The 25,306-nt window shown below is 35.6% G+C and overlaps 2 protein-coding genes across 2 annotated transcripts; both read left to right on the top strand.

The window, feature by feature from the left end:
• The first annotated feature begins 1,172 nt into the window (after positions 1–1,172).
• On the top strand, positions 1,173–10,431 carry LOC139133323 (histamine N-methyltransferase-like). Its single transcript, XM_070699861.1, has 4 exons — positions 1,173–1,297; positions 5,551–5,752; positions 6,665–7,000; positions 8,262–10,431. The coding sequence occupies exons 2-4, from the start codon at positions 5,557–5,559 to the stop codon at positions 8,609–8,611; spliced, it is 882 nt and encodes a 293-aa protein (XP_070555962.1). The 5' UTR covers positions 1,173–1,297; positions 5,551–5,556; the 3' UTR covers positions 8,612–10,431.
• Positions 10,432–13,731: 3,300 nt separating this feature from the next.
• Positions 13,732–23,640, top strand: LOC139133322 (histamine N-methyltransferase-like). The gene is made up of 4 exons (XM_070699860.1): positions 13,732–13,857; positions 15,963–16,164; positions 18,828–19,163; positions 21,910–23,640. The coding sequence occupies exons 2-4, from the start codon at positions 15,969–15,971 to the stop codon at positions 22,257–22,259; spliced, it is 882 nt and encodes a 293-aa protein (XP_070555961.1). The 5' UTR covers positions 13,732–13,857; positions 15,963–15,968; the 3' UTR covers positions 22,260–23,640.
• Positions 23,641–25,306: the final 1,666 nt, after the last annotated feature.

The raw sequence follows: 25,306 nt of genomic DNA, 5'->3' as shown, positions 1-25,306 counted from the left end.
TAACTTGACACGCCCAATGCTTCTCAGTACAATTAAATATTTATCAGATCAATATCTGTAGCAAGCTTCATCAAATGTAATTTTCGAGTAATATAACAAAGTTACTTTAATATGCAAATGAACCCTAAATGAACTCCACACAACTAAATGCTTTACACCACAATTAGATAGCCGTTGGATCAGTATCTGCAGCAGATTTCATCAAATTTGGTGCAATTATTTCGGAGTTATATGACTAATTACAAAACTTCATAAAACATACAAATTAGCTATTTGTTAAATTGACACTGCCAAATGCTTGTCAGTACAATTAGATATTTATCAGATCAATAGCTGTACCAGATTTCACTGACTTGGGTGCCGTAATTTCAGAGTTATATACCTAATTACAAAGTTCATTAAATATGCAAATGAACTCTTTATTACCTTGACACTACTAAGTGTTTTACACAACAGTTAGATATCAGTCAGAATTCATCGAATTTGGTGCAGTTATTGCGGAGTCATATTAATAATTGTAAATTTCATAAAATAAGCAAATGAGCTGTTTATTTACTTGACACTGCCCAATGCTTCTCAGTATAATTAGATATATATCAGGTCAATATTTGTTTCACGTATCATCAAGTTTGGTGCAGGAATTCCAGAATTATGTCCCTCATAACAAAAGTTCATTAAATATGCAAATGAGCAGATAATTGACATGACACTCATCATCTCTAAAAAGTTTCATGAAATTTTGTGCAGTAGGCTATGTCTTGATATAGTCTACACTGTCATTACCGTCTCCACAGGGAAACCATTGTACGGAAAAAAACGATATCGCATAACAAAATCTAATCAGTTCTTGCAAATAGCATATGGTACCCATGTACCAGATTTGACTTGAATCTGTTCAGGCGTTTTTGAGTTATCGTGTAAACAGACAGACAGACAGACAGACACACACTAACACACATACATACTCACGGACAGACAGACAGACATCGCTATGACATTAGCCCATGTGTGAACACGTGAGCTAGTAAAATAATGATTACTGAAAAATAACAAATAAATACTCGCAGGTCTGTTGCTCAACATCAGCACTGACGGTTATCCCCTTATCAGTTGCAGTTTGAGGGCGACAGTTTTGAGGTCGCAGGTCATAGTTTTAAGGTCGCAGGGGCATATTGTGGCCGGAAGTCTATAGTTCCATTTTTCTGCCGTAAATTGTGCTTGTTCAGTTCTTATGCATAACTCGACACAATACCCGCCACAGTCGCAATTCCTGCTCATTCCACATGTCATCTAGAAGGTAAGGTCGAGTATAAAATGAATTATTATGTAGTGACACATATAAATTGTGCTTCCTGAGTTATTTGCCAAAAGAAGGAAAGCTAAGAAGGCCCTGTCAGTGGGAACGCGACTGGCATGATTTGAATCCATTACAGTTTCGTCAGTTTTCACGTGCCGTTTTCTGTGCTCTATTTCTGGATCAAGAGTGCGTCGACCAAGTTCTGATTACATACCGATCTTCTCCGAGACCTTGATTACTATAGCCTCTGTCATGTTTAGGCTATAGGCCTACATGTTATCTGAATTTTTGAAAATCGTTTATTTTCAGAGGTTGGCTTCAGAATGTTACAACCGCACAATATGCACTGAGACATTTTTCCTTTGTATCTAAGTGAAATACTTACTTATTGAATTACATCTTTTGGTATGGATATAAGCCATTCCAACATTGGCATAGCGTCGCTTACCCTGAAGGTTCCGGTTGAGGACAAGAGGTCAAGAAATAGGCACGTTTTTAGCTTCCGTCGTCCTCGTTAAAAAACAAGTGCTAGGAAGGGTAACTGGCACACTAGCATATTGACAATCATCTCCTGTCATGTTTGGACACAGCATAGCGAAAAAGGGAGTTCATTACTTAGGGAGCCTTCAGTAATTGCAGGCGGGAGGGCCGGCGAAATTCCGTGCAAACCTGCGCTGTAATAATGACCTTCCCCTTGGCTTATCATTGTGTCTAATATGTGACCCTCCCCCTTGTCCGGCATTCTAAAACTTGACCTCCCCGAATTATTGCAGTATTCTCCCGATGAATAAACTAAAAACAGTATCATCTTATATACATAACAATTAGTTTAATTGTTATGTTTTAAAGTTACAGACAGAAAGAGGGGAGGAGAGGGCAGGCATTTTGGATGGCAGGGTTGCAATTTATCACGCAAGCATTTTTGAAGCGTTATGCATTTGCGAGGGTCACCATATTTTGTGCAACTATAAGGTGGCAGGATGTGGCTTATATAGTGCTTCACCCAAAATATCAAATCATAATACACGGGAGTCTATCAGGCAAACTATTGATAATTTTCCCCAACACAACAAGCTATATCGGTTATATATCTGATAATATGACAATATAATTATAAAAATGTACTTTGCATGAAGTGGGAAGTAAAACGTGCATGTGTTTACAAGAAATTTGATTTTTTATTTTTCATTGATAATGTTGATTTACTATACATGGTAGTCTATGAAGAAACGATGAATAATTTCTTTCTTATACAAAAGTAGGTAAATTCGCGTATTTATGTACGCCTTATTATTGATATTAATATTCTTGATTAGACTATGATTGTTACAGATGAATGTGTATGAAAGAAAGTGGAGTTTGGAATTTCACTGAAATGTTGATTCATTATACATGCTAGTCTATGACGAAACTATGAATATTTTTTCTCATATAGTAATAGGCAAATCTATGTAATTATGTATGCTTGATTATTCATATTAATATACTTGATTAGGTTAGGGTAGTTGCAAATGAATGTGTTTGCAATAAATTGGAGTTTGGAATTTCACTGAAATGTTGATTCATTATACACACTCGTCCAGTATGAATATTTTTTTGCCCACATACAACATAAAACTGACAATATCTGTACGTTTATAGACATTTGATAAATAATGTACACTTTGTTTCTTGTCTTTCATCAGTTTGAACTGTTCAAGTTGTTTAATGTAGGACACTACTGCATCTTTTCGCTTGTGTGACTTGTCGATAATGTGTATATATTTAAAAGAATTGATGTACTTTGTCGGCAATTTCATATTCAGGAAATATCAAATGGGCATTCAAAGGTTTGGCTGTAAAATCATCTGAGATAGATTTATAAAAAGTGACCCTTCTCCCTAATCCCCCCGCCCTCTCTGTAATTACTGAAGGCTCCCTTATAAAGCAATACACTGAAGAAACGTAGCACAATGTACACATGTGATTATACAGCCGAATGAAATTTGGACAAGTTTCTTTGTCAGTCGCTTGCGTTCCCATAACTGTCTCCCTTCAAATCTTATATTCCGGAGATGAATTCCATCAAAATATCTTCAGGTCCTTACATGTAACGTAGGAAAGGCCTGTAGGTAATGCTGATGCCAGCGAACACGGGGTATCAAATAGTCCAAAGTCGTCGTATTGTCTTGTAAAGAGGTTTTCCCAGATAGATATTCAGCAGAGTATTGTAAATTGCTACAGATAGACAATACGATATAGGGCTCGCAATAAAATCTTAGCGCTGTGGTAGCACTTTGAAGTTGAAATGTTGAATAAACCGCTCTTCAAAATAATTTTCCCTTGATATCAATCCTAGCACTGATATAAAGAGTAGATTATTATGTTGTCATTCTCATTATTTTCCTTTTATTTCTTTGTTCTGTAACTTTTGGTATGTGATATCTGTCGTTGAATACAAGTGCCAAATGTTACATATTGATTTCACAGCTGCTGCTGTACCTGTCTGTCAGACACGTTCTGTGACAAGGAATTGCGCAATAGAACTGCCGCACGACACTCTGCTGGAATTCCATGTGTGTTAGCAAGCATAAGACGGATTCTTAGCAACGCGTCTCTAAGATGCGAAATATCATATCATATGATACCATATCATAACACATCACAGCACATCAAAGCACATTATACTATCCGACATCATAGAATAATAACATCATATCATATGTCATATGAATAATATCATGTCGTATCATTCCATATCATATCATATCATATCATATCATATTTGATATGATACGATTTGTATGATATGATATGATATGATATATGATATGATATGATATTATATGAACATTAAGTATTTTTACTTAAGCCAATTACTAATTTGTATATTTAATGAACTTTCCTAATTAGGGATATATACTTGGAATTACTTGATCAAAGTTGGCGAAAGATGTTATGTACATTGATAATACTAGATTAAAACAATATTGAAAGGCCTTAGGCATGTTTACTTCAGCTAATGACTACTTTGCACATTAACGAAGTTTCCTAATTACATATATATCTAGATTGACTTGATCAAAATTGTTGAAACTTGCTCTATAAAGAGAAGAAACTATAATGACCAAAAGTCGGTTTAAATTTTTTAGAACATTTACATATTCAATGAACTTTCCTAATTTGAGATATATATCTGCATTGGCTTAATCAAAGTTGAGAAAACGTGCTACGTAAATTGAAGAAAGTTCGATATAACATTTTTGAAGTCATTTGGCACTTTTATTTTAGCTCATTACTAATTTGAATGTTAAACAAACTTTACTAATTAGGGATGCATATCTGGATTGACTATGCCAAATGACGAAATGTGCTATGCATATTGTAGATACTATGATATAATATCACTAAAAGTCAGTCTCATTACTAGTTTGAGTATTTAACGATTTTTTCTTATTAGGAATATATCTTGATTGACCTCATCAAAATCTTTGAAACCTGCAATGTACATTGAAGAAATATGATAGAATATTAATGAAAATGTTTAGCATTTTTACATCAGCAAGTTACCATTTGCATATTTAACTAACTTTCCGAATTAGGGATCTTAGGCTGGAAGAACTCTAAAATTATATGAAACTTGATATGTGTATTGATGAGAAAATTATCTTGTATAAGTGAGCGATATTTTGCATTTTCATGTCAGTTACTTTATAATTTCTATATACAGTTTGGCATATAGTGCTTAAAGTACCAAGGCAATTACATTTGCTATATAAAGTGCAAATACAATGACAGCAGTAAAAGAAATTTAGTATTTTTTCAGCCAATTGCATATTTGTATACTTAATGATATTTGTAATTCATCTTTGGTGAATATTGTTCAAGGTGTTGATCATGACACTTTCAATGAAGTTGTAAATAACAACTGCAATATGTACTGAAACACGTGAGCATTGCCAATTATATATCTTCTCTGGTCTGCCATGATGACGCAACAGTGACAATGCATACGGGTAGTTTAAAGTTGACATGTTGTACAAAACGTACTTCGATACAGTTTCCTCTTCAAATCCAACGAATGATATCACACACCCTCGTTAAAACGTATAGAACAAAGAAATATAAGGAAAATAATTAGTATGACAACATACACGTTAAACACTTAAATGCGTTTCAAGTTGCGATTGGAAAACTAATAAAATATATTAGAATATAACCCTCTAATAATCTTATTTGAAGTGTTCATGCCTTGCATCTTTTCTTTTTTAAAGCTCACAATGTCTCAAGACTTGAAGGCTTTAGTACTCTTCCCCAAGGAGTACTTTGAAAGTTACGAAGTGATAGGCCGTTATGGATATGATAAATATTCCCTCTCTCAACATGAGAAGGATGTGAAGGATATATTTGAGAGTTTTAAGTTCTGTGGAGAGGCAGATATTACGCTTCGAGTACTCGCAGTGGGAACATCCGACGGTAAGGGGAATTTCATTTTAACACCTTGCGTGTCCACCTTAATAACACACACAGGGAAATACACATATTTTCTCTCTCTGGTATCTCTGTCTCCTCCCTCTGAGTGTCTCTGTCTATCTTCTTGCCTGTCTGTCTGCCTCTCCCTCTATCTGTCTGTTTCTCTCTGTCTCTGTCTCTCTGCCTCTCTGTCTGTCTCTCTGTCTGTCTCTGTCTCTCTGCCTCTGCTTGTCTCTATATCTCTTTGCCTCTGTCTGACTGTCTGTGTCTCTTTCTCTGTCTCTGTCTGTCTCTCTCTCTGTCTCTCTCTCTCTCTCTCTCTCTCTCTCTCTCTCTCTCTCTCTCTCTCTCTCTCTCTCTCTCTCTGATCCAGCCGTTGGAGCGTCTATATGCATTATCAATCAAACGTTTGCTTCTTCCTGTTCTTTTACTCTCGATTGAATTGTCGAAAATATCGCGAAATCAACATCGTCCGCACTCATGGGTAGTTTCTTTGACTACAGTTGCTGTTATCGGGGAGCAGCCAGCCGGCCGCACAGGAGACCTTGGCAAGCGAAGATGTGAAATATAAAGCAACTACGTGCACACAATGCATATTGCTGATGTTTCGAACACCATGGCGCTCTTCGTATTTCACTGCATATTCGTTGTTTGTTCATATATGGTTAAGATTGATAGGCATTCAACATGAAAACTACTATAGGTTCGAAAGAAATGCACAACAAAATTGAAAACAGAAGAACAGAGACATAAACAAAATTAAGCATTCACAGGTCAGTCGCCGCTGATATCCCGGCCGCGTGGAAGGTGCGGGCAAGCATTGTTTACTTCTCACTAGCTTAAGCACAATTTTGGAAGCTCTAAGAGCTGCGTACAACGTATCTTTGACTTGCAGTTCTATTAACACTTTGACAGGGACCACGGATATTCCAATAATTGACACACTGAACAGCAAATACAGCCGTATTTTATACGCAGTCGTCGAACCAGATGAGAGTCAAGTACAAAAATTTCAAACTTTGGTGGAATCGAAACAGGAAGCCGGTCTTTGGAAGAATATAAAGTTTGACTTCTATCCCATCACCATAGAAGAACATTTAAGGAAGACGAAGATTGGAAAAGAACCGGCTGGTTTTGATATTATCCATCTTCAACACTGTGCGTATTTCTTCACAGATCCTGAGAACACCACCGTAGAGCTCTATGGACGACTTAACACAGGAGGGATGCTATTTATTCTTCTAGTTGTCGGTATGATTCAGTCCGGATACTTGTACTTTGCGTAAAGCTCAAATAATCAAAACGTAAAAACTATGACGCAATTTAGCAGTAAACTACACCAGGGTTCGGTATATCTCAGTGTTTTTACCATTTCACAACATTCATGCATGTGTACGAGTAATAGCCATTAATTTTGAGTTAACTGGTCAAAGTCCAGTAGTATACCTATTGCTGATGTGGTTTATCGCCATCATATCATAACAGCATATTGAATTTTAGGTGTGAAGCGTTATCAAGAGATTTTGTCTATAATTGAGAGCTAGCTAGTGTTTCAACTGTGCAAAATCAGAAGTATAACATGATTATTTCCACCTATCTACCTATCAGATCACCGTACAGATACTTTATATGAATTAAATTATAGGGGTTACAGAATGGCTGTCATATAGCACTTCTAATACTGCATCTTAGAAAAAACACCTTTTTTGATTGCATTGCGTTCACCGGTCTTTCTTACCGAGCTTTTCTAAAGGTATTGCAAAATTTAACTTTGGAAAGGTTGGCTTCTTCTTCTTCTTTAAAGCAGTAAGGTAACTGAGACTATATATATAGCGTATGCAAATTATGGATTTCATATTGTGTTTCCTATATCTTTCAGTATGTAAAAATAACATTATGTTAGTAACTTTTCTTATCCACTGAGTAGACAGACAACGAAAAATGATGTCACGTATAAAAGATCGCTTAAATTATTTCTCGTAGTGTCTGATACATTGAAATACTTAAGCAATGAACCACACCCAGCGACGGTATACCGCGAGATTTTGAGGAGTTCACCACATATGAGCTCGATATCGAGTGTATTTATGGAGTGAACAGCGTAGAACTGGCTGGAATAAGTGTTGGTTTGGTGGCTTCTTACATGGAATTTACAATCTGGCGGAAATCTTTTCTAGTAGAGAGCTCGTGGCTGTTCCAACCGTGCTATATTGCGAATGTAGCACGGTTATTTTCATGTCTTGACCGATCGCTCTATTTGTGCCAGCAATATACGGGCATGATATAATTTAGAATAATCGTCTATGGCTGTTGCACTACGAATTTCCAAAAGCTGCAGTTTATGTATGTTTCACTATCACTTGTTATTGTAATCACATGAGAGCAGAAAACAATTAGTAATTGATTATTTTTATTAAAATTTGGCTATAAAATGTGTGCAGTAGACAAAATGGCATTCAAAGTCTGTGCTTTTTCACTCCTGTGTAATTTCATTGTTTGTATCTATCTGCAGGTGCCTGGGAGCAGATTTTGCTTCACATCGGTAATAGCGTTCCCGACTCCATGTCACCAAAGATAGGGTCAGCGACTATGCGCGAAATGATACAACGTGGTATCCCGGATGTAAAGATGCAAACTCAGCACAGAAAGGCGAGTTTCAAAGTTGACGAGTGTTTCAAAGAAAACTCCAAAGACGGAAATATGATGCTGGATTTTGTTGTGCAACTACACGACTTCAGAAAGACTGCTCCTCCTGAGGTATTTGGTGATTTCATGAAGTTCTTCAAAGAACTTTGCTACGAGGAGAACAGCGAGTTGTATTTACCAGCAGATGATGAAATAATTACGGTTATAAAAGAGTAGAAGCAAAGTACTGATTCAGCAGTTTTTGACATTTCACATATACTACATTGTTACGACACATAAAGGCGGTGAAGACATAGATTTTCTTTCAAAATATATTTATCAAACTAATAATTAAATCTAGGGGAAATCAACAAGAAGTTACAAAACAACTGCATAGATTAGACCACTTAGCTTAGTTTTGACGTCACACAAAGGCATCTGCAGCAATCTCAAGCGAATTGAGTCCAGAAAGACACGGTCGTGTGAAAAAATGACCCCACCCTCTGGCTAAAGGCTTGATTGAAGTTCTGAAGAACACAGTATCACTTTTCAAAGAACGGAGATACATTGAAGTGTACAAAACAGGTTTCGAAGTCGAAACGAGTGAAAATCCCAAAATCAGACACCCATTGTACCGCCCTGTATTTATAGTTAAATCAAATTGTCTAGAAGGTTCTGATATTAAATAGTCACTGTAAGTACCTTAGAAGCCTTAGACTAGACTACTCACTAATGAAGTAAAATTTGAAATATATTCACCTCTAGTAAACATGACTTGCCAGATTGTTGACAAAGTCGTCAAAATTTACCATTTTTGTAACGAAAGTTTGAAAGGTAGAGTGAATTTACTAACAGTGCACTTATTTTAGCTCCCAGTCTATATAACGTCTAAAGTAAGTTATTTTTAGGTAACCACTTTTTTTATACCAACGTTAATGTTAAGACATCTTCTTTCAGCGACAGGTTCTATTCAGGCATGTCATACATGTCACGGATATTGACTCTCATTCTTTTTATTTATGTAAATGACATGCGTTTTGCTGTAAACCTTAAACTTCTTTTGTACGCTGGCGACTGACTAAGCACTGATGGTCTCTGGTAAGGATGGTATCTAAAATACAAGGAGAACTAAGCTAAACTAACTAACTAACTAACTAACTAACTAACTAACTAACTAACTAACTAACTAACTAACTAACTAAATAAATAAATAAATAAATAAATAAATACTCGCAGGTTAGTTTTGCAACATCAGCCCTAACTGCTATTGTGCATCTACAGATCGAGGGCACTATGTCGCACGTCACAGCCTTAAAGTTGCAGGTCTCATGTCGTGACCGGATTTCCAGTTCCAGGCGTCTTGCCATAAATTGTGCTCGTTCCTGTGCATAACTTAACACAATACCCGCTACCCGCGCAATAACTGCACATCCGACAACTTCACCAAGAGAATAAGATCGATATTCATTGAAAAATACAGTGATTATATAGTGGCACTTATAAATTGTGCTTCCTGAGTTATTTGCTAAAAGAAGCAAAGATAAGAAGGCCCCAGGCTGTCAGTCAGAACGCACTTGACGAACATGGTGCGATTCTCATAACATAGTCACATGACTAAGGTTTGAATCTTTGCAATTGCTGTAAGAAAAAAACTTTTCACTGGACTGCAATATTCAATACATTCAAGCTTTTGCACGTTTCGTTATGGAACTATGCCAGCAGCTATTGAAGAGAGGAGAAGACAGAATATTGACTTAAGAGATAGGCTTTGTACACTGTGTAATTTTGGGGAAGTTTAGAATTGGTTCCATTTTCCTTTAATATGTTCGTATTATGAAATAGTTATTTTCAGAGAGAAGGGAATATTCTTAAATTTACAGGACTTGTTCAGACAAAACAGCCGAAAACTTTACTCGATCTCTGTAAATTTATTTTTAAGCCTTTTCCAAGGGAAAAACAGTACATGTTGAAGAGTGTACCGCTACATTGATGTATGACTTCAAATTATTGTGTATAGGATGTTTTTTTCCGAAATTTGTATATGAACGCAGGCCTTTGACCACAATAAACTATTATTATTATATTATATTATTATTATTATTATTATTATTATAAGTTGAGGGGCTATAAGTATTATATAGAGATCTAATAACAGTTCATTGACACTGTGTTGGAATTCTGAAAAAGAGGTGTTGTTTATTTTAATTTTGTCGATGGATGACTTCCAATTGTCGTACGTGCAGCGCCGAATTATGCATCATACTGTTAGGAGAGAGGGGGGATATCATAACCCAAGGGGTAATGCTTGTCGGAAAAGTGACACTAAGCAGTTTTTTACTTTTGTGCGAACTTGATGGATACACGTTCAATCAGTTCAATTTAATTTGTTTTTAGTTTTCTTCCTTCAAAATTTACGACTATGAAAGAGATTTCGAACATAAATTAACAATCTCTCTCTCTATCTCTCTCTCTCTCTCTCTCTCTCTCTCTCTCTCTCTCTCTCTCTCTGCGAGCACCGAACCTCGTAAGCTTCATATTGGCATTGCAGATTAAACATTTTTTTTGCATCTCGCATGTTTCGCCTTGCCTGTGTAGTCTGGCAGAGACCCTAAGATTCGCGTTCTTCACTGTTGTAACACGCGCAATTCACGCGCACGCCCTTCAGAGAGCATGCGCAATTGAGTCTATGTGCGCGTGTCAGTAATGCTCGTGCTATCGTGTCGTTGAACAGTTGAATGTTGATAGAAACTGGAATTACTGCAGAGAATACTTTTCAGGATATCACATGTGAGTGTCTAAGGTACCAAGTAGGACGTTTAGGGAACCCTTTCAGATAGTTCACGCCGCCTGTGGCCATTTTGTGGAGTATAAGCTTATAAGCTTACGTAACTGCAGCATATTTCTACTGTACATGTTGCCGGAACATAAGCTTATGCGATGGAATTTGTGTTTCACGTCGTTCAATCATTCAGATGGAAATGCCGCCCTTTCCAAACTTTGAAAAAAAAACGGGGTGACAGACTTTGGAATGCTAACTCTTGTATACATGACGTAATTTAATGAGAAGACATTTGTATTCGAGCACAGCTACAGTTTTGGATTCGAGAACTCTCATCATGGCGGATTCAATGAAATAGTCAGTTATATTCTCAACAATCCAGAGGGTGAGTCGAACTTTTTCCTATGTCTATGTAGCACTTGTGCGAAAATAAGCGAAGCCACAGGCCTTTGGCGAATCAATAAATGCGTTTTTCACCAAGCTCAAAGGTGGAAAGATTAATTATTTTTGTCGCATGTCAATAGTTTGATATGACTATCGCCTTTTACAATATAATACTGGCAATTGCATTGAGCATTGTGCAACAGGTCAAAAGCTTATTCCCCAGGTTGATATACATATGTAGAGATTTTTATAGAAACTATTCCATAGCTATTTACATTTCTTTATCACTTTTTGCGGTTTTGCGGTTTCCTGCTTTTTGTTAGCCGATTAGCCGGCACACGTCAAAACGACTAGTCTTTGCGGTTTTCTATAACTGTGAGTTGGCACACGCCAAAACGATTAGTCTCTGGGCACGTTTAGTCTCACTGTTTGCCTCCGGTTGGTTAGCAACCGCAGTTTAATTGACAGCCGATTCTTTTATATTTAGGGTAAACTGTTGCAATAAGTGTTTCCTACGACGTTCGCACAAGTGAGAGCCCTCTTCTATGTCAAGTAGGCCAGTATTAAACGTGAAACCATTTATCTTGTAATATTTCCCCCTTGTCTTGGCCTGCTGGATTTAAAAAAGTGTTTAAAGGTATACAGGCACCATGTTCAAATTTAGCCGTTGCTACCATGGAAAGGGATCTAGCTAATCATAGAGTTTTTGGGTCACGCCAGGTCACACTAAAATAATGTACCACTACATGGTCATAATTTTACTATAGTTAAACAATCAGAAATAATTTGTCTTCATTATTCTTCCTGGAATGAGGTAACGAAATCATTAATTGTTAATCCATAAAATAAATAAGTACCAGTGAATCATGTTTTAAATAAAAAAACCTGTGCGCTACTGTTACTACTTGTAATAAATAATGGTACATTGGGTGCTAAGGGGAATTGGGTTCATAAAATTAATTTGAGATACTAGTAGAATTAATTTTAGCACATTAAATTAATTTGAAGGCATAAACTTAATTCGATGAATGCATAATAAGTTAGTAATATACTATATAACACTTATTTGGGATGACTGCATGAAACAAAATTAAAAATGCTTGAAAAATTATTTCTGGTCTATATAAAATTAATTCTAACACACTAAAATTAACGGAAAACATAATTTTGACCAGAATGGCCCCAATATACATTATCTTTATTATTATACACCTGCGTCTGCAATCTATGGAGTTTCTTCGTACAGTAAATTTCGGTATCAGAGGACGCAGAGTCCAATAACTTTGACGCGGAGTACAATAACTTTTGGTGTTATTGGACGCTATTTGACCTTTTACCTCAAAACACCATTACGTCAATGTTGGGAAATACTTCTAAACATTCGGTAATTCACAACATTAGTAGTGGTGAATCAAAAGCCTGTGAATTCGGGTGAAATTATGCTGCCGACCTACAATTTCTCACACGTACACTGCGCTGCGTGGTTTGAAATTTCGTTCTGTGTGCTTAGCGAACATGCTTAACGCGTTCTCAGTTTGCTCGCGATCGCTCAGTGCAGTGGGGGACGGGCATCCCCCCAAAAAGGTTTAATTTTGATTTTTTCGCGGTAAAATTGGATTAAAAAAGGAGCATAATAATGAGGTTATTCCCAAAATACCTGGATTTATGTCCGAGTACATTTTTAATAGGAATTAGGGAAAAAGTTACATTTTCAATGCCAAAATCGTTATCATGGCAACTTGAGACATTAAAATAAGTCTGTTTTTTGTGTTCTCTGACCCGAACTCCCCCACTAGATAATTTCATATCAATCAAAGTTTCTTTTGATGGGCTATTAGAAAAATGGAAATTTTCAACCCCTAAAATGGCTACCATGGAAACACGGGGCAGTGAAATCGATATCATATTGGTCTTTTCGACCAAAATACCCTAATGGTGAACTTTTCATGGAAATTGAACCTATTATTGTTCGCGTTATTATTTCTATATAATACTTATATTAATTATCAAAATAACAAACAAGTTAAATCAATAAATAAATAATTCATTACTTTAATAAATAAATAACATAATTAACAAATAAATACTCGCAGGTTAGTTGCTCAACATCAGCATGGACGGTTATTAAGCAGTTGAAGTTTGAGGGCGACCGTTTTAAAGTTGCAGGTCACAGTCTTGAGGTCGAAGGTCGCATGTCGTGACCGGACGTCCATAGTTCCACTTTATTGCAGTAAATTGTGCTCGTTCCGTTCTTGCGCATACCTAAACACAAAATCCGCCAAAGGTGCAATTCCTGTTCATTCCACACGTCATCTAGAAGGTAAGATCGAGTATGAATTGAATAACAGAGTGATAATAGTGACACATGTAAATTGTGTTTCCTTAGTTATTTGCTAAACGAAGCAAAACTGAGAAGGCCCTGTCAGTCGGAACGCGACAGACGTCATCCGATTTTCTTAACCAAGAATTCATTCCATCGCTTTTCTGTCAGTTTTCAAGTGCCGTTTGTATTGCTTGATTTCTGGATTAAGAATGATGGTTGGACAAAGTTCAAATTACATGCCAATCTTGTCCGAGACATTTATTTCTATGGCGGCTGTCGTATTTGGGTTGTATATTTATTTATACTCTTGTAGGTCGTTTATTTTCACAGGTTTGTATCTTCAGAATGTCAAAGCGTATGTCAAAATATAGTTTTGCAAAAAATCGCCATGTGTGCAATGAGATATTTTCCCTTGTATGTAGAAGAGAAGCACATGAGTTTATACATCTCTGTCTTGTGGAATGGAAATTAGGCCATTAAACGTTGGCACGGAGTCGCCTATTCTGGATTTTCTGGGTCAGGGCAAAAGGTCAAGAAATTGGCACTTCATTATCAATGACACGGAGGTCACGTCTTTGGTTAACTTCCGCCGTCGTCGTTAAACAAACAGTTGCTACAAAGCGTTATTAGCACACGAACATCTTGACATCTGCTGTCAAGTTTGGACAAAGGATTACGGAAAAAGGACGGTAAATCACATACAAAACAATACAGCGAGGAAAAGTAGCACAATGTACACATGTTATCTTAAGAGCTAAATAAATTTTGGACAAGCTCCCTAAGGGGTAGCTGCACACAACACAGTGTATTTAACTAAAAATCACTTTTTATCGCAAAGAATAATTCAATTTTAATTATTTTGTTAACTTGTTAAATTTTCGTCGGGTTCACCTTTTACTTGTCAAGCAGGTGATACATTAATTTATATTTAAAACATCCGATTTCCTGGCTTCTCTTTTTTCCCTATTTCAGGATTTCCAAAGAATTTACCTCCACTCTGGCAGGGTCAAAGTTGCTGAATTTTTCACATTATGTCATTTAAAAGCTATATAACATACAAAAACGTCTGTTTTGTTTGGCAATGAAGTTCTTACATTATGTATAAGAGGCATTTTAATTTTGCTAATCATGTTTTTAATCACTTTCTTAAGTGCCGGTCTTTCAACTCATGCCACTTTGGAATGAGGATATTCATTTCAAAATAAAATCGTCATTTTTTCTACATACACTCTTGTTTCAAGTGAAACATTGAATTTCAGAAAAAGTATCAAGTTTTTGACTAAGATTAATTTTTCTAATTAATACTAAAATTGAAGTTTTTTTGTGCCACAAATGCACACAACCTTCATCCTTGGGGTAAAATATTGCTACCATACTGAACTTCAGATATGATATGATATGATATGAAACCGTATCATATCATATGATGTAATGGGATATAATGTGATGTCATGTGATGTGATATGCTAATGTAATATGATATGATATGGGGTACTGTGATGTGATGTAATTTGATGTTATATTGTTTGATATGATATGATATGATAAGGCATATCATATCATATGATGTGATGTGATGTGATATGATACGATATGATGTGATGTGATCTGATATGATATGATGTGATGTGATATATGATATGATATGATATGATGATATGATATGATGTGATGTGATGTGATATGATATGATATGATATGATATAATATGATATGATATGATATGTCGCAACTTAGAAACAATGGGCTGCGAAGAATCAGTCTGATGGTTGCGTACACAGAAAGAACTCCAGAAAACTTTGTGTGGCATTGCTGATGCGTATATTTCTTGTCAAAGAACATGCCTAACAATTGCGTAAAGCAAATTAAGAAGGTTAAATATCACATATGGTCCTTGTAGCCAACAAACATTATCACATGTTCTCATCAAAACTTCTTGAACAAAGAAATAAAGTAAAATAATTAGTATAATCATTTACAAGTCAAAACAATTAAAAGCTTTCATGTCGCGATGACAAAAATAATATAATATGTACAGAGCTTGACCTCCTATTAATCGTAAGTGTAGTGCTTATGTCTTGCCTCTTTTCTTTCCTTTTAAGCTCACAATGACTCACGACTTGAAGCCCTTAGTTTGCTTTCCCAAAGAGTATTTTGAAGGGTTTGCAGTTCTTCAACGTTGTGGATTTGATGAACGTTTCCTCCCTCAACACCAGAAGACACTAATGGATACGTTTGACAACTTTGTGTTCTGTGGAAAGACAGATTATACGCTTCGAGTACTCGCCGTGGGAACGGCTGATGGTAAGGGTAATTGAATTGTAACAACACAATGTTTGTCTATTTAATAACACGCACAGGCAAATGCCCACACACACAGCAGACACACTCTCACCTCTCTTTCTCTCTCTCTCTCTCTCTCTCTCTCTCTCTCTCTCTCTCTCTCTGTCTCTCTCTCTCAGAAGTCTTAGAATTCGTATTAATCACAAAGCATTCGTTTTTCTTCTTAAAATGAACACCGTAACGTCGATTATTGATGCTGCCGTAAGAGCGGTTATGTACATAATCAATCAAACGTTTGTTTCTTCCTTTGTTCCTACCGTCGCTTGAACTGTCGAAAATGTCGCAAAATCAGTCGCAAATACAAGCACACAAAGCAATATTGATGATGTTTGCAGCCAGCATGGCGCGGTGCTCTTTTTATTCCATTTCATTCTGACTCATTTTTTGCAAACAATATTCGCTATTTGTTCTTATATGGTGAAGGTTGATAAGCATTTAACTTGAAAAAGATACTGCTGGTTAGCAAAGTAAAGTACAACGAAATTAAAAAGCAACCATAAACACACGGACTAACAACCACATATTACCTGAAAATGCTCACGTGTTTTAGTATATATTTCAATTTTCTCTTAATTTAAACTTTTGCCACATGTTTAAAACTGTATTTAAAGTGTTAGTTTCAACATCATAAACAATATTCACAATAGATTAATTCCAAAGGTCGTTATTTATATAAATATGGAATTAGTTGAAAAAAATACTAAATTTCTTTGACTACTGTCATGGCACCTTATACAACATAATTGTCTCATCAATAAACACTGCAAGTTTCATATACATTTTAAAGTCCTCCAGTCTTATATCCCTAATTGGGAAAGTAAGTTAAATATGAATATTAGTAATTTGCTGATGTACAATTCTAACCAACTTTCATTAACATTTTGTAACACTTCTTCAATGTATATATAAGGTTTCATCTATTTCGAAGAAATCAATCAAGGCATATCCCGAAATACAAAAGTTCGTTAATATGCAATTAGTATAAGATATTTTACAAAATCAAAACTTTCTTTGGTAATATTACAATATACCTGGCAGGTTTTGTAAACTATGGTCAAGTCAATCCTTGTATACATTCCTAATCAGGAAAGTTCGTTAAATGCACAAATTAGTAATTAGTTAAAATAAAAACACTAAACGATTTCAATAATGTTATATCGTAGTATCTTCAATGTTCATATCAAGTTTTGCCATCTGTAATGAAGCAAATCCAGATTTATAGAATCTCACACCCGAAGGACCTGGGATTTCTCACTCACAAGTTGGGGATATTTTGTCTCACACGAGCCGCAGGTGTGTGAGATTCTTTTTCTCACATGACAACAAAATGCGTTAAATTCACACTGGAGACATTGAATTTTTAACTGTATCAGCGACTTTCGTACTGCATGGCCATCTAGTATTCCGTGTCACTAACGCGAACTATGTTCTACTGCCGATGCTTCAACTTCTGCTATGGTTGAGGTGTTCTACCAAAAATGACTATATGTTCCAAGTGGCGTATGTTCACCAGTTAGTTTGAAAATTAGGCCGTTTTCTGTGAGACTGGCACCAACGATGTACAACATTATCCAAAATCGACAACGCTCACAGTCGTCTTCCCGCGAACGTTGACCTGCTTACTTTGTAGTTCGAGTCCTTGTGTTACTCATCGTGCCATTGGATAATATTTTGCGCGTGGAACGAAAGGCTGTTTATCATCTGATCAGAACTCGTGTAATATATACTACAGAGTGTTGCACGATTTCTGAGAGTGTGGGATCGATGTTTCCCACACCGTCGATCCCACACTCCCAGTGGTCAGGAATGTGAGGAATATATATCCCTAATTAGAAAAGTACACTAAATATGCACATTAGGAAATGGCTGAAGTAAAAATGCCAAATGATTTCAATAATGTCGTATCACAGTATCTTCCATGTACAGAACGAATTGTGTCCAATTTGGCCATAAAGATATGTAATCCTATTTAGAAAAGTTCATTAATGTGTAAATTAGGAATTGTCTGCAGTAAAAATGCGTAATGACTTTCTGTAATGTTATTCGTAGTATCCTCAGTATACATACCAAGTTCGTCCATTTTGATTGAGTAGATGCAGATGTATACTCTCTATTCGGAAAGTTCATCAAATCTACATATTAGCAATTAACTTTCATGTCACACCTTTATGTCTTTCATAGCGGATAAATCCCTACATTTGTAGCAATTGTCATCAAATTCAGTGCAGTCGTTCCCATTGTATGTCTGTCTTTTTTCGAAAATTATAAATTATGCAAATGACCATGCCACATTGACCAAACTCTAAACACTTCTTGCCATTATTATGTGGTACTCATTAGCTACAAAATCTTAAATGAATCCGATTAGGCGTTCTTGAGATATCGTATAAAGAGACAGACAGAAAGACACACACACACTCACAGACATCGCTAAGATATAACTCATGTGTGTGAACACATGAGCTAAAAATAACCATAAACACGTCTCTCGCTACTGATGTGACGGCAGCATGGAAGGTGTTGGATTAGCATTATTAACTTCTCCCTTGCTTAAGCAAAATTTTTAGGCTCTCAAAGCTGCTTCAACATAACTTAGAATTAAAGTTCTCTTTATACTTTGACAGGGACCTCGGATATTCAAATAATTGACACACTGGACAGCAAATACAGCAGTATTTTATACGTAGTCGTCGAACCAGCTGACAGTCAAGTACAAAAGTTTCAAACTTTGGTGCAATCGAAACAGGAAGACGGTCTTTGGAAGAATGTTAAGTTTGATTTCCATCCTATCACCATTGAAGAGTATCTAGGGAAGACGAAAAGCGGAAAAGAGCCGGGTGGTTTTGATATTATCCATCTTCAACACTGTGCGTATCACTTTGCAGATATTGAAGGCACCACAGTAGAGCTATATGGAAGACTTAACACGGGAGGAATGCTGTGTGTTCTTCATGTCATCGGTACGATTCAGTGCATCAATTTCATTACAGATACTTGTACTAAGCTCAAAGAGTTAAAAAGTAAAAAAGATGACGTAAACTGCACTAGCGTTTGGTATATAACTACATATTTAGCAGTTCACGACCCATGTACACGAGTAATAACCAAGTATTTTGAGTTAACTGGCCAAAGTCAAGAAGTATACACATTAGGTTGCATTTACAAACACCTCTAGAGGGGGGGGGGGGCCGCAGGAGATTCAAAAAAAATTCTCAGATTTTTTCGAATACCCCTAACAAACTCGTAATGTCTTCATGTTTCCCCTTCTGAATTGCTATAATTTTGAAGTCCCCCCCCCCCAAAAAAAAAGGAAGGCAAAATGTGGCCGATATAGTGCTTCGTCAAAAATATCAATTTATAATACATGGAGTCTATTGGGCAAACTATTAACTTTTGTCCGATAAAAATAAGCTATTTCTCTGCATTCATATGTGTGAGGTAAATGTACTTTGCTTTAACTGACAGGTAAAAATTGCCTGTACGTACAAAAAATTGATTTTTTGGATTTGATCAATATGTTGATTCGCTATACATTGTAGTCTACAAGAAAACTATGAACGCATATTTTCCAATATAAAACTAGCAATATCTGTTCATCTATAGACGTTTGATTGCAGACATAAATGTAATTGATTAGCATGGGGTGTTTACATGTGCATGTATGTACAAGAACTTTGATTTTGGAATTTCGCCGAAAATGTTGATCCATTATTCATGCGAGTCTATGATAAAACTGGGAATGATTTTTCCCAAGTTATAACTTACAATATTTGTGCATATATGGACCCTAAATAACTGACATAATTGTACTTGATTAGTTAAGGGTGGTTACATGTACAAAATTTGATATGCTAATGGCAAGAACTCTGTAAGTTTCAGTGGGCGTGGCTTGCATATTTGTTGTACATTTGCATAATTAATGATATCATAAAAACAGACATACAAGAGAACAGCTGCACAGAATTGGATGAGATTTGCAACAAATGTAGATTACACAAGGATTTATCTACCATGAAAAAAATATAAAGGTTTGACATGAAAGTTAAGTGCTAATTTGCATGTTTGATAAACGTTCCTAAGTAGGGATATATATCTTAATCGACTCAATGACGAAACTTGGTTAGTATTTTGAGGATATAATGATTCTAAATTACTGAAAGCGATTACGTACTTTTATTTAAGCCAATTCCTAGTTTGCATATGTCATGAACTTTCCTAATTAGGGTTATTTATCTTGACAAAGTTGCTTAAATTGACGAATTTCGTTATGTATATGGAAGATACCATGATTCAACATAACTGAAAGTCATTAAGTGTTTTTACTCCAGCAAATTATATATATATATATATATATAATATATATATATTATATATATATATATATATGTGTGTGTGTGTGTGTATGTATATATATATATATATATATATATATATATATATATATATATATAATATATATATATATATATATATATATCGAAGTATACAGATGTCCTCGTGGGAAATAACAGTGCTCAATGCTAAAGCAGAGCGTTATAAATAAATAAACAGATTACTTTAAGTACAAAGTAATGAAATCTATATTCGTACGTTTCATGCAGATTGCAAGATGCTGTCGACATTGAAAGTTATTGATTATCTTTACTTCAGCCAATTTATAATTTGCATATTGAATGAACTTTCCTAATTAGGGTTTTATATTTGTTGACTTGACCAAATTTGATGAAACTTGCTATTTGCATTTAGGATATTATGAAGCATTTTTAGTGCAGCCAATTCCTAATTTGCATCATTAATGAACTTCTCTAATTAGGGATATACATCTAGATTGACTTGATCAAATTGATCGAACTTGCTCTGTATATTGAAGAAACTATAATGACCAAAATTAGCGTATTTAACGATCTATCTAATTAGGGATGTATATCTGGATTGACTTGGACTTTGACGAATCTTGCTATGTATATTGCAGATACTATAACATAATATTACCAACAGTCAGTTTTGACTTTGTAGAAACTCCAATTACTAATTTGCATTTGCATTTGGGATATATCATGATTGACTTCATCAAAGTTGATGAAACCTTATATGTACATTGAAGAAACATGATAACATATTAATGAAAGTTGCTTAGCATTTTAACATCGGCAACTTATTTATTTGCATATTTAACTAACTTTCCGGATTAGGGATATAAGATTGGAAGGACTCTAAAAAAGTATATAAACTTTCTATCTATATTGATGAGACAATTATGTTGTATAAGTATATTTGCATGTACATGTCAGCTAATTTATTCTTTGTATATCTATTGAGCTTTCACAGTTGGACATATAAAGCTAAAAGGACTTGACTGAAGTCAATTACACTTGCTATATAAATTTGTGATACAATGACAACAATCAAAGAAATTTAGTGTTTCTATTTCAGCTAATTATATAATTAAATATACTTTAATTACCTTGACAATTAATCTGATGTTGATCATAACACTTTCAATGAAGTTGCAACCATGTGGCAAAAGTTTTATATTCACAGACAAGTGCAATATATACTGAAACACGTGAGCATTTTCAGTTCATATCTGGTGTTTAGTGCAGTGCGACGATAGAAGGTTCACAGTAAACGAAGTGGAATTTAAAGCCTGTGTTTTTGTTTGATTCTCTTTTTCTTGGTAATATTATTGTTTGTACCTCTTGGCAGGTGCCTGGATGGAGCTAGCGCTTCACTTTGGTAATATCATGCCAGACTCCATGTCATCACAGGTTGAGTCACTGACTCTGCTCGAAAGGTTACAACACCGTATCCCGGATGTTAAGATGCAAACTCAGCATAGAAAGATAAGTGTCAAAGCTGACGAGTGTTTCAAAGAAAACTCTGAAGACGGAAATATGATGCTGAACTTTATAATGCAACTACTTGACTTCAGAAAGACTGCTCCCCCGGAAGTAGTTGTTGATTTCATGAAGTTCTTCAAAGAACTTTGCTATGAGGAGGACAGCGAGTTGTATTTACCCGCAGATGACGAAATTATTACGATTATAAAAGTATAGAAGCACATTATTGATGCAGCACTTTTTGATATTTCACATACTACAATGTTACAAGACAAAAAGCCGTGAAGAAGGCTATTTTCTTTATAAATAATGTCATTAAAACTAATGTCTAAATGTAGTGGAAAATAACAAGCAGTTACAAAATGGTACGAAAAATTGTAGCTCATAGCTAATAGTTTGGACTGTATAAAACGCCTTAAAACAATCTTCAGGGTATTGGGTACACAAACACAGTCATGTGAGAAAGGAGTCCCTTACTGGCTAAAGGCTCGCTTGAACTTCCTCGTAACACTGTATCACTTTTCAAAGAACAAGAAATCCATTGAAATGTACAGAGAGAGTTTCGAAGTAGAAACTAGAGTTAAAATCCCTAAGTCGGACAGTTGTAGATTGTACCGCCCTGTGTTGATAGTTCAATCAAGTTGTCTACAGGGTTCTGATATTACCTAATCACCACAAGACGAAAACCAAGATTTATGCATTGCATAAAGGTAACATAAGGCGATTAAAGTTCTTCATTAACCACCTTTATGCAGCATAAAGCTACACCTGTAAACACCATTATGCAAGCCTGCAAATATGTATAATGGCTCACCACAATTAATCATTGTTATGCACCCTACTACAGTTGCATAAACTTACTGCTTCATGTATATCTTATATCACCTTTTTGCATCTTTATGCACTTTTAAAAACGACTGGAATTTCTCTATAGCTTTCCCCTTTTTCTTGAATGCCACTGATTCTTTGTTGAAAACCTTCAGAGAAAGAAACTAGATTGTAAAGTTTCAAATTGTAAAAGAGTCCCTTGCCCTCGGAAAGGGTAAGTGTGCAGTAGAGGAGTTGATCAAAGATATAGCAAACAAAGAAAAATCAATTATAGAGAAACATGATCGAGCAAAATACAGAGTCTTAGGATTTGTATTGGTCACTTTTAAAGAGAAATTCTGAAATCACGTGCACCGGTCATTTTTTCGAAGAAATTTGCGACTGTTGGAGTTGTTATTCCGCATTTTGTGTTCCTTAAATGCAGAGTCCGATACTTTACCCAATGAAAAATTGCCTTCTCAAATCATGTGGCTGGAAAATTAATAATACACCAAATAAAACTAGCTTGAGACAAGAAAAAGCATCTCTTCAATTGTATCAGCTGCGTCCCTTTCATACAACCAGTGTGAACAAGATCATTAACTATGTAAAAAAGTTCAAACTTGTTATCAGGCGTGAACATATTTTAAAGGGGTATTATATTGGTCGCAATGGATTCCAGATAGTGAATCTAGTAATAATTTAAGCGCACTTTACCATAAAACGCGAGATACAATGTTCAATATAAATGTATTCAAAAGCCATCGTGAATAAATTGGTTAACGCACACAAAGACATAATCCACATTGTGAATAGTTAAATAATAACACATGAGAGCGAGGGCAATATCACGATTTATTGCGTGCCCAAGAGTTGGTGGTCATGATCGAAATATTGATGATGCCCGAGCCGTAGGCGAGGGCATCATCAGTATTTCGATCATGACCACCAGCCCGAGGGCAGGGAAAAAAATCATGATATTGCCCCAGCTCTCATGTGTTATTATTTTTATTACACCGAACAAGCGAACATGCAAAGACACAAAAAACTTAAAGACTTCTTCGAGTATAGTTCGCCTTTCTGAGTCCGGACCTCAGCGTAAAATGTTGTCAGTGCACAGTCTAGGGTTGCCGCTAGGCCGCTGAAAGTGCGCCCTCCTCGGTGGCGTATCCAAATTTGTTGCTTGCATCGTCGCTGAACACAGAAATTGCATTCCTTGTTGCCATTTTCGTTCGGTTACAGTTAACTTACATCAAAATATCGTCTATCTGTGCCGGTGACAGCTGCACGACGTTTTGCAGCCATAGTTGCCGACTGCAAGCACAAGCGCTTAGCGAACGACAATTTGTTATGCACAGAATGGGCGCGCAGTGAGTAAAATGACGTCATCCATGTAATATCAAATGCAGAGGGCATCATCACATTCTTTTTACATGTCACGTGAGTTGTGTTTAACCAATGGAAATGCACGCTGAATGAGTGAGGTGTAATAATCATTTTTAGCTCACGTGTTCACACAGATGAACTAAAGTTATAGCGATGTGTGTGTGTGTGTATGTGTCTGTCTGTTTGTTTACACGAGAACTCAAAAACGCTAAATAGATGCAAGTCAGATTTTGCATACAGGTACCATATGCTACTTGCATGAACCAATTAGATTTTGGTTAGTGTGACTTGCATATTAATGAAGTTATGCAATATCATTTTTTTCATATAATGGTTTCCCTATGGAGACAGTAATAACAGTGTCGATATATCAAATACTGCACAAAATTTCATGAAACATTTCACAGACGACAATCTCAAAACATTATGATGATACTATGAGTGTCATATCAATTATCAGCTCATTTGCATATTAAATAAACCTTTGTAATTAGTGATATTATTTGAAATTCATGCACCAAATTTGATGATACATGAAACAAATATTGATCTGATATATATCTAATTGTACTTAGAAGCATTGGGCAGTGTCAATTAACATATTGCTCATTTGCATATTTTATGAAGTTTACCAATTAGTCATATAACTCCAAAATAAATGCACCAAATTTGATGAAATCAGCTGCAGATACTGATACCACAGATATCTGACTGTGTTGTAAAGCATTTTGTAGTTTGAAGGTAATTAAGGGTCTATTTATCTATTTAATGAACTTTGTAATTATGTATATAACTCTAAAATTACGGTACCAAATTTAGTGAAACCTGCTACAGATATTGATTTGATAAATATCTAATTGTGCTATGAAACATTGAGCAGTGCAAAGTCAATTGAGGTTTCATTTTCATATTTAATGAACTTTGTAATTTGTGATATTATTGAAAAAGTATAGCATTAAATTTGATTAAACTTACTACATATGTTGATCTTATAGATATCTAATTGTCCCATGAAGCATTGAGTAGTGTTAAGTTAACAAACAGCTCATTTGCGTATGAAATAAATGTTT

The sequence above is a fragment of the Ptychodera flava genome, chromosome 5 (genome assembly GCF_041260155.1).
Source record: "Ptychodera flava strain L36383 chromosome 5, AS_Pfla_20210202, whole genome shotgun sequence".
In the NCBI taxonomy this organism is placed as follows: domain Eukaryota; kingdom Metazoa; phylum Hemichordata; class Enteropneusta; family Ptychoderidae; genus Ptychodera; species Ptychodera flava.
This window is presented reverse-complemented; position numbering and strand designations above follow the sequence as displayed.